Source organism: Daucus carota, chromosome 6 (genome assembly GCF_001625215.2).
Source record: "Daucus carota subsp. sativus chromosome 6, DH1 v3.0, whole genome shotgun sequence".
NCBI lineage: Eukaryota > Viridiplantae > Streptophyta > Magnoliopsida > Apiales > Apiaceae > Daucus > Daucus carota.
The window spans coordinates 36,242,998-36,252,877 of record NC_030386.2 but is presented as its reverse complement, the minus strand read 5'-3'; the positions used below and the strand labels follow the sequence as shown (position 1 = coordinate 36,252,877).

Genomic DNA, 9,880 nt, shown 5'->3' with positions numbered 1-9,880 from the left:
TAAGAGAGATTGAACAGATCATTTATATAACTAGAAGTTGCAAGCTACAAAACCATCAGTTGGCAAAAAAAGTTGGGCACACATACATCTCTTCTTGATTGATCACCATCAGTATTATTAAAACTCCTCAAATACAACACAAAACACAAAGATGGGTAGTTTACTCATTACAAGGGTCAACTCACTTGGCTACATCAGGTGCCCTCTTCAGTTTTGAAGCTGCTCCACTGTCTAAGAACCATGTCAACTCCCCTTCAGGTGATACCATCTGGATAGGCAAAACATTAGAATCTTCAACATCGTCAAGGGTAACATGCACTGCGTGCGCTGCAGCTTCCCCAACTATCACAAGTGCTATATTTGCAGAGGAGTTGATTACTGGAAATGTAAAAGTAATCCTTTCCGGAGGTGGTTTTGGAGAGTCTTTGATAAAGGTGACCCACCTTTCGTTCTCTTGCACAAGAGGATGTCCAGGAAACAAAGAAGCCACATGTCCATCTGGGCCCATACCTACTAACATAAGATCAAATTTTGGGAAGCCAGTAATTGCAGATCGAGTGATTATAGGAGTATCATTAACCAGATGCTTTATACATGTCTCGTAGTCATCGGCTGCACCTTCAGCCGAGAGAGCATCATTAATAGCGTAAACGTTACCAGGGAGAATAGGAACCTGCCAGAGAAAAAGGTAATAGAACCCATTTGAAATCGTCCAACACAAGAAATATGGTAATGCTTGCAATAAGTTGATTAATTAACTCCAAACTGTAATGGAAAAGTCCTCGTGCTTTTTCTCCCATCTAAATGTTTACGTCGAAAGACCAGTTCAATATATACTTGTTTAACATTAACAAAAAAAAATCCAGAAGGGGCTCAACTACAAATGTCTGTCCATTGAAAGAACAGTAACAATCAAATTGTTTGGCACCTATTTTCCTCTTCAAATCTAGTGGCACCTTTAGATTTCCTGTGCAACAAACTTCTGATAACATGGGCATGCTTATAGGAAAAGCCTCTATTTAATGAGCTTACCCAAGCTAGGTTTTAGGATATTCACCTCATAAACCCTGACTGAAGATAATTAAGTTCCTTTTCTTTACATACAAAACAAAGGCAAGTAGAGCTTCGGAGCTCATCAAAGGACTTGTTATTAAACAACTCGTTCACTTGCATCCACAGTAGCTATGTTGCTTCAACTCAGTGGTACGGCTGTTATATCAGTGTTAAATTTTGGATGCTCAGACACGACTCTATTTTGGTGTTGAGTCCTTAAACTGAAATGTGGATTTTTGTCTAACATGTGATATGAACTTAATATAGGATAGTTTCCCATGTCCCCAATCAAAAAATAAAATCTATTAGTCTGACACCTAAATGTATGTCATGTCTACTTCCCGCGCTTCGTAGTTGAGTCCGAACAACATAGCATAGCAGTGTTGATAGTGGCAGGGTTGTAGTTCATAAAAGATCATAGAACTGAAATTGAGTTAAAAATAACCATTCTAATTTTAAAAAATACAATTTATTCACAGTATATCCCAACCTTTGTGATTGAATTTGAAATCAGTCCATATTCAAAGAAGAACTATATACAAACAATATAGTAAATAAAACAAAAGTCCTAATAATCCCGACAAAATTACCCTTCAGGGAAGTTATTCATCAAACAATAAGAAATTAACCGCCATCCATTAGCAATCAAGATGATAAAAATTAGGGAAAAATGAACCTTGGAGAGGAAATGGTCATAGGCAAGCAAATAATTGCTATCAGGATGATTCTTGGGAACCACTCTCTCATCCAACCAGAACACAAACCATTTCGACCAGTCCAAAGATTCTTTATACGGAGATTCCACTAATTTACTGACAATCAAACATTCCCAAACAAACAATAAAAATAGTAGTATAGTACTGGTAATAACATCATACGCTAAAGATCTAATTAAAAAAAAAAAAAAAAGAGTTATAATTTAGTAAACAAACCCGAGAGACTCAAAGAGATCACCACCAGACAAAACAATAGTGAAAGCGCCCCTCTCTTTGGTGAACTTGTCTGAAAGCTCAGCAATGTACTTGGCCAGTGACACTGATAAATCTTCTCGCTTGTTAAATACGTTGACTTCACCTTTGCCTGAACCCATCTTATAACCCTTTTTTTTAAAAATCTATTCAGAAGCTCTTGGTGATCGGAGAATCAAGTTAGTGGGTTCTTGATTATAGAAGCCCAAGTGTTTGTGTAACTTAGTGGTGCGTGCCCGACGTGCAATTTATATCTACCTCTTTGTGTGACACCTGTCCCTCTTCTTTTTAAAAAATATAAATATTAAAGTTTATTTGTAAAACAAAATTTTGAAACATAGTAGTAATAGAAAAATATATTTAATTGAAAATCTCAAATTTGGGTAAAGTTTCACGGTGGTGAAGATCGAATTAAAAATCAGAAAAAAAAAAGTGCTTAGATAGTTGAATAATTAGTTATTTATGATTACCAAACTAATAATATCCAATAAATTTGTATATAAATGAAAATTTTATAAAAAATTTAAAAAAGTCCGTTTCAAACTTTCTCGATGATAATGATAAAATGACGATTATAAGCCATAATGGTACTAGTGCAGAATCTGTTAAATATGTAAACAGACAAATGATTGCAGGGGTGATTATTTTGGTGGTAACAGGGACCTTGCCCTCCGCTAAATCAGTATCGAATTGAGAGAACACCTAAAAGGCCGTTCCACATTACACTGAACAATGGCAGGCATTAGGCCAATAAGCCCAAATTCTTAGGAAAAAAGGGAGCAGGAAAATGACAGCTGTGGGATTTGAACCCACGCCCTTTCGGACCAGAGCCTAAATCTGGCGCCTTAGACCACTCGGCCAAACTGTCCCACTGTTAAAACAATTCCGTACATAATATAAAACCCAATTGAATAAAACAAATCTTATAAATGTCTATTTTCCAGCTAGAAAGCTTTTCTATGCTTCCACGTCTGAATCCAGCCTCATTATTTTCCTCGGAAGGGATCGATTGTACATGTGAGCACGATACGCTGATATTGTTCTTATTTTTATTTCGGGTAATGTTTGTATATGTATCTGGTTCGCTAGTATTTACTATTTTCAATTGAGTTAATTACACTTTGTAACCCCTAGGTTTGCTCCAAACACAGTTTAGTACCTGAACTTTAAAACGTGACAATATGCACCCTACACTTAACATTCTCGTGCAAGTTGTAATCCGTAGTCACTATTCCGTCGAAATCTGCTATTAACTTTAACTGTTTGAGAGATAACAGTGTGTATATTAGTTTGTAACAGTTATTTTACCCCCGTGACCGCTCAAAGATTATGTATTATATTTTAAAATTATTTCTGAACACACAAAACGATGTAAAAAAATTTAAATAATTTTTGAAATATGTATCTAGATTTAGAATCTGATTTTTTTTTTTACATAGACGATGTAAAATTTTAAAATAAATACATATTTTAAAATTTATTTTAATTTTTTTCACGTCGTTGTGTGTGTTCAGAAATAATCTCAAAATATAATACATAAACTTTGAAGGGTCACAAGGGATAAAGTAGTTGTTAGAAACTAATATACACACTGTTACCTCTCAAACAATTAAAGTTAACAGCAAATTTTGACGGAATAGTGATCAGAGGTTACAACTTGCACGGGAATGTTAAGTGTAGGGTGCATATTGTCACGTTTTAAAGTTCAGGTACTAAACTGCGTTTGGAGCAAACCTAGGGGTTACAAAGTGTAATTAACTCTTTTCAATTTCAATAAAAAAATATTATGATAGGTTTCCTGAATTCAAATAATTCAGGAGAGATCTAGAAAATTCTGAAAAAATTATAATGTGATATAATTTAATTATAATAAGAACTAAGAAGGAAGCTCGTGTAATGCATATCAGATGAAAAAAATCAGATTGATACAATTTTGCGAAGTGTGACAAAAAGGGGTATTCAATCATGAGTTAGGGTTGGTTTATATCTCCAAACAATCATCATCGCAATGGACCTCCCAAAAGCGAATATGATCCATGAGTTTGATGAACGCATCGAACGCATCCGACGTACCTGCAACGAGGTACAGCTAAAGGAGGTGTTGAATAATAATTATTTAAATAATTGAAATAATAATGATATTTAATGTTAGTAGATCATATCTAGCTCATATTTGGTGGATCATAAACTATCCGGTTAAAAAATAAAATTCGAAGAAGTTTTACATGCTCAAAACTTACTCAACTGATTAACTCAGCTCAATGAGAGCTAAAGAAACATAGATATTATGAAAAAAAGTTATAGTAGGATGGTACCTCCTACGATCACATTAATAGTTTCAATTGTGACATATAGTTGTTTTATCAAGTAAATTCAAATAATTCGAGCATATTTAAACAAATGATATACAAGTTCATAACACTGAAACACAAGTGTTCTCTAAAGTAAAATCATTTTCGACTGCGACAAAACATATGATATCTTGTAAGAACTTCATGCACGCATAATAGAAAATTTGGAAAAATTTCATCATTTCACATACGATTTTTTCGTGTGTCAAATATCCTAAACACATCACAAATTATGAAAATTAATTGATTATCAAAACAATATTAATAAAATTAAGGGCAAAATTCTATAAAGATCTAACTTTTTTATGTGCCCAACCACAATCCTATGAAACGGTAAGAATGACCTACCAGTTTAACCTAAACACTCCCACTTTCACTTCATCTCCAACTTCTAATTCTTCTTCCACTGTCTTTCCAGCTTCTTCATTATCGTTTCCTACTCCGTTATCTGTTATTTTATTTGAATCGAATTTAAGCACGTCTAATAAAGTTGTATATTTTACCGGAGTGATCCAATCCACACTAGAAACCTTAAGAATTTTTTGTATATATTTTAATGATAACCCTAAATATCTTTCTACATTTTTTAATTGGACATGCTTTAATTTTTTCAAATGTGACTTTTGCTTATATGCACAATTATGAAGCCGAGAAAAATAGTAAGATGACAAATGCTGAATAAATAAAGACAAGACATACAAAAATCTTAAAAATTAGATTACAAGAATAAACATACATACATATTGAAATATTGATATTTTGTGCGTGTCTACCCAAATAATGAATTACCAACTCAGAAATAAGAACAATTTTAAGAACTTCGGCAAAAAGATAGCCAAAAATTCAACATATTTGTAGTCGGTTTCCTCTGTCTCAATAAACTCATTTTTGTTTTAGATGTAGATATTGTGAGTATAGAGATCAGTCTCTAATGAACCTTTAGATTGGTTGTGAACATAGTTCCATATATCATATCTATATTTTACAAAATTAAATAAACAGAAAAGTATGACAGTAGTAAATTTTTTTTAAAAAAATGCACTAAACTCACTTGAAAAAGCTTTTTAAAGTACATGAAAGTACCTTTTAGGATTTCAAGCCATGTTGCAAACGGTTGATTCAAAGTCTTGCAGACGATAAAAAATTGTTCATCTACCGTGTTGCCTACCCCATACATATTTAAAATATAATTATTTGGATACCGCATTGAGAAATCAGCCTAAGAAAATCCGAACATCTAATAAAATAGACTTATTCATTTTAAAATACATGACCGAAATTAGATCTTGTCAATGGTCTTTAATGGATCGGAAATAGTTAATTTCCTTTAAATATGCAAATATTATAATGCATTTTTCTCCCCGAGAAAACTGCATAAATACTCAAATTCTGCAAAATAAAAAAATGAAGAAGTTGATTTTGTTTCACATTATTGCAACGGTAAAATATAATGGATAAACGTGCACACAAAACGAACTCACCCAATCATATATGTGTATACATCATATATGGGTTTTAACAATATTAATGTCTATATCTCAAGTGTCAACACATACAAATAAATTATATCCAAACTTTAAGAAAATTGTTTAAACTTTAATTGCATAACATGCACAATAATGAATATTTTTACTAGACTGCATTTGCAAACAAAAATACAATTTCAGTTCATTAATAAGAAAATGTGGGGACTAACACAAACATTTTTTAGTTAAAAACAAGTATATACAATGGTGCATACTCATAATAAGTCGAAACTCAAATGATATTAAACTTATAAATATATAACTTATAACAAAAAAAAAAAAGAACACGACAATCAAATAGCATAATATACAAGTTCAAAACATTAAAACACAAACCTCCTCTAAAGTAAAATCATCTACGACTGCTACAAACATATGATTTCTTATAACAACTCTATGCACACACAATAAAAAATTTGAAAAGATTTTGTTCAATTCAGATACAATTTCTTCGACATATTCATGTGTCAAAGTAGGCTAAGCACATCACAAAGACACAAATTATGAAAGTTAATATATTATAAAAACAATATTAATAAAATTAACAAAAAAATTATTTAAACATAACTAATCATCTCCTTCCCCACCCGCCTCTTCCATTTTCACTCTAGATAACAAATATGTTCTACAACATAAATAGCAAAACATAAATTGCACATGTTATAAAAAAATGACTTGTCATTTGTACAGTATGAAAAAGAAAGAAAGATTCATATAAAAGTTTTATAGTGGTTTTCATGTTGAAGTTGGAGCACAAAAAGTTCATTTCTTTTATGCGACTAGTATTTAATTTTTATATTTGCTAGGGAAAAGCATTGCAGGGTTTTCCTTCAACAAAATAACGCGTTCGGATAGTAGATGTGATCATATCACTGAGTTCGGATAGATGTGAATATGAAACCCCTTTCCTTTGATTAATAAACAGTTGATGATTAGAATATCAACAACTGAGATCGTGAGTATTTAAATTTCTGTAATCAAGCATTTTTAAATATTATAAAAGAATGCAACATGTATAATTACTAACTTAAAATATAAATGATAGATTATTTGTTAATAGTTCATACAATTAAAGTTTGGTTCACTCGTCTTTCGAGTTGCGATATAAAAGTTACAAATCCAAATTCTGGTATTGTATACTCCCTCCGTCCCATTTTAACTGCTTTTGACTTTTTTACACGTATTTTAAGATGTTAAAAAAATTACATCTAAATATGATTATTTTTTATAAAATTTATATCAAATAAAAGTTTAGAGTCTAAACTTTTATTTGATATAAGAATTGAAATTTTTTATTGAGTGTAGATATTGTTTTTTTACACCTCAATATACGTGTTAAAAAGTCAAACATCAGTTAAAATGGGACAGGGAGTAATTTATAGGATTATATGTTACTTCGAAGCGTTTGATGCTACATGTTCTGTCTGCACATAAGCCTAAACAATTATATGAAATAATGAAAGGAATAGCATTATGAAAGGAATAGCATTATGAAATTATAAATCTTGAAGATAGATATAGAGTACTAAGTATATATATTACACATGCAACAATCTACACGAGCTACCTCAGGTTCATCCTAATTTTTTTCTCATGCTAAAACTAATGTGTACATTGTAACTCCCCATGATCTTCAGCCAGTGCAGTACACTAAATGCTTCAATTTGGAAAATAAATCTGTAATGCTTGAGTTTTTCTATGCAGATGTTGCAATTGTAGCCTCGAGTAATAACAACAATATTAGATGTCTAGTTTACATTTGTTGGCTTCACTAAACCAATTGGTACCTGATTATCTGACCAACATCCTAATAAGTCTTTTACTCTCCGACAAGGCCATCAAACATGACGAATCAATTTTGTACACAGTCTACATCTTTCTAGCTTGTTTTGGATTCAGAATTCCCACCAATTTGAGTTGCCACATGCCTGATCAGAAATGTCACCGGAGCCAAAGTTGCACCATCTTTCAGCTGGTGGCAAGGGGCCATCTAACTGTTGACAGAAGCTCAGAAGTTCTGCTCCTTGATATTGATCAAGAAGGCCCCCTGTGTTTTCTCTCTCATCAGGATCTGAATGCATAATAGAACAGTTGTCTACTGTATCAGTTAAGGTTTTTGTGTCTGCTTTAATCTCGCTATTGTTATTTTCATCATCCAATCCCTGGTTTGTGCTTCTTTCTTCTAAGCCCTTGCTTGCTTCGTTTGTAGAATGAATTTCTTTGAGCATCTCATTTAGCTTCTGTAACTGTAACAATATAAACTCATTCAAACTTGTACGATAATAAGAGGGGGAAAAGGAAAATCTAATTAAGAAAAGCATAATCATAGTAAGAAAAAGGGCACCTGTGCAAGCAAGGATTCCTTTTCTTCCTTCAAGAATTCAAATTGTGAATTCAAGTTATCATAATTAGTTTTGAGAGCTCGGTATTCCTGTTCCAGTTGCTTTGACTTCCATCTTGCTCTCCTGTTCTGAAACCATATAGCCACCTGGCGAGGTTGCAGTTCAAGTTCTCTAGCCAGCTGAATCTTCTTCTTCGGTTCAAGCTTTGTATCCAGCTTAAAGATGGATTCCAATGATCTTATCTGTTCATCACTAAATCTCTTGGTGTTTTTGTTCTTCTTTTTCCTCTGAACTGAAAACGACGAAGATAAATCTTCCTCTTCCATCACTTTCTAGTTTTTAGTAGAACCTTAAAATTTTGAACTTGTTCTGCAGCTGTAGAAGATATAGATGACTTGCTTATCTTGTAGGAGGATGTTTATTAGAAAGTTGCTTGATAAGTTACCAAGTAAATATATAGTCAGATGCGTATAAGACTAGTCGAATGATCTACAAACTTTGGACACCTGTTGATGTTCTATAAAATCTAAAAAAGAAAAAGAAAAAAGAAAGCAAGTACCTGGCATGCATGCTTTAGATCTCTCTTGATCAGTGGTTGTGTTTAATTTCGTGTGCTACTTTTACTCCTGTCACTTGTTAGCATTTCTAATCTTGTTTCTTGTCTTCCCCTCTATTTCTAATTATGAAGTGAAGTCTTTTTCTTGGTTTCCAATTTTAACAGTTGTGGTGGGATTAGGAGAGCTAAATACTTTCTTGTCCCGCATACAAGTACAACATCTGTGGTTAACTTCTTTTGAATAAATGACTGCTTAAACGCCTAAAAGAGTATTAACCATTAAGTGCTTGAAATATCAGCGATTCAGAGGCGTATTCTGTAATATTTTCTTTGTCATATACGCAATCACAAATTGTCAATTTTCTAATTTATAACTCACACTATAAATCTACAATCTTCTATAATCAGGAAGAAAAAGATAGAAGTATTTGCTAGGATGCACGTCATGGATTTGATTAATTTTTTTCCCTCGCTAACTGAATTTTGGTCCCCTCAATTATGCTGGTTTTAATGATACAATTACTTTAGTTGATGGAATACCTCTGAGCACTTATCAGAAATTGACAGTACGACGTAGCACCACATCTGGTTTGGCGTAAACATCATTTTCCTGGAAATTATGTTAGAATTGTCATTTTTATGCCTTACTATGTATCCGCAACATAATTTATCTTATCAGTCATGTTGCATTTGTGAGTTTGTATCCTAAATGTAAATAAAATTTACGCGCCAGAGTTACTGTTGTATTGTGATTGGTTGGCTTTAGTAGTAAAGAGATTGAAGAAGGGTGGGGAGCAGCAGCAATTTAAGGATTAGTATGTTACCAATTATAAGAAGCAAGGAAACTTCACATTCTTGACAAATATAGGACCAACTTTTAAAAAAAAAAAGAAAAAAAGATTCTCTTCTTTTTATCTCCTTTATATCATCAAGAGAAGCCAGATATCCAATGTTTGAAATTTGAAAGCTTCCTAACTTGTATTCATATGGATTTCTCTTAATGTGTCTTCATTAAGATCGTTCCACGTGGCATTCCTCCTGTCCATGTCATCGTCAATGGCACGTCTCGATGCCTTAGGTGACG

At 32.7% G+C, this 9,880-nt stretch overlaps 2 protein-coding genes and 1 non-coding gene across 3 annotated transcripts; all 3 read right to left on the bottom strand.

The window, feature by feature from the left end:
* On the bottom strand, window positions 1–2,498 carry LOC108224576 (probable 6-phosphogluconolactonase 4, chloroplastic). Its single transcript, XM_017399241.2, has 3 exons — window positions 1,986–2,498; window positions 1,730–1,865; window positions 1–673 (listed from the first exon to the last, which is right to left on the bottom strand). Exons 1-3 carry the CDS (start codon window positions 2,141–2,143, stop codon window positions 182–184), a joined length of 786 nt encoding a protein of 261 aa, XP_017254730.1. The 5' UTR covers window positions 2,144–2,498; the 3' UTR covers window positions 1–181.
* Window positions 2,499–2,809: 311 nt separating this feature from the next.
* On the bottom strand, window positions 2,810–2,889 carry TRNAL-UAG (transfer RNA leucine (anticodon UAG)). Its single transcript has one exon. It is a non-coding gene; the product is annotated as a tRNA-Leu (tRNA).
* Window positions 2,890–7,368: 4,479 nt separating this feature from the next.
* On the bottom strand, window positions 7,369–9,041 carry LOC108224543 (homeobox-leucine zipper protein ATHB-12). The gene is made up of 3 exons (XM_017399193.2): window positions 8,800–9,041; window positions 8,243–8,615; window positions 7,369–8,144 (listed from the first exon to the last, which is right to left on the bottom strand). The coding sequence occupies exons 2-3, from the start codon at window positions 8,564–8,566 to the stop codon at window positions 7,794–7,796; spliced, it is 675 nt and encodes a 224-aa protein (XP_017254682.1). The 5' UTR covers window positions 8,567–8,615; window positions 8,800–9,041; the 3' UTR covers window positions 7,369–7,793.
* Window positions 9,042–9,880: the final 839 nt, after the last annotated feature.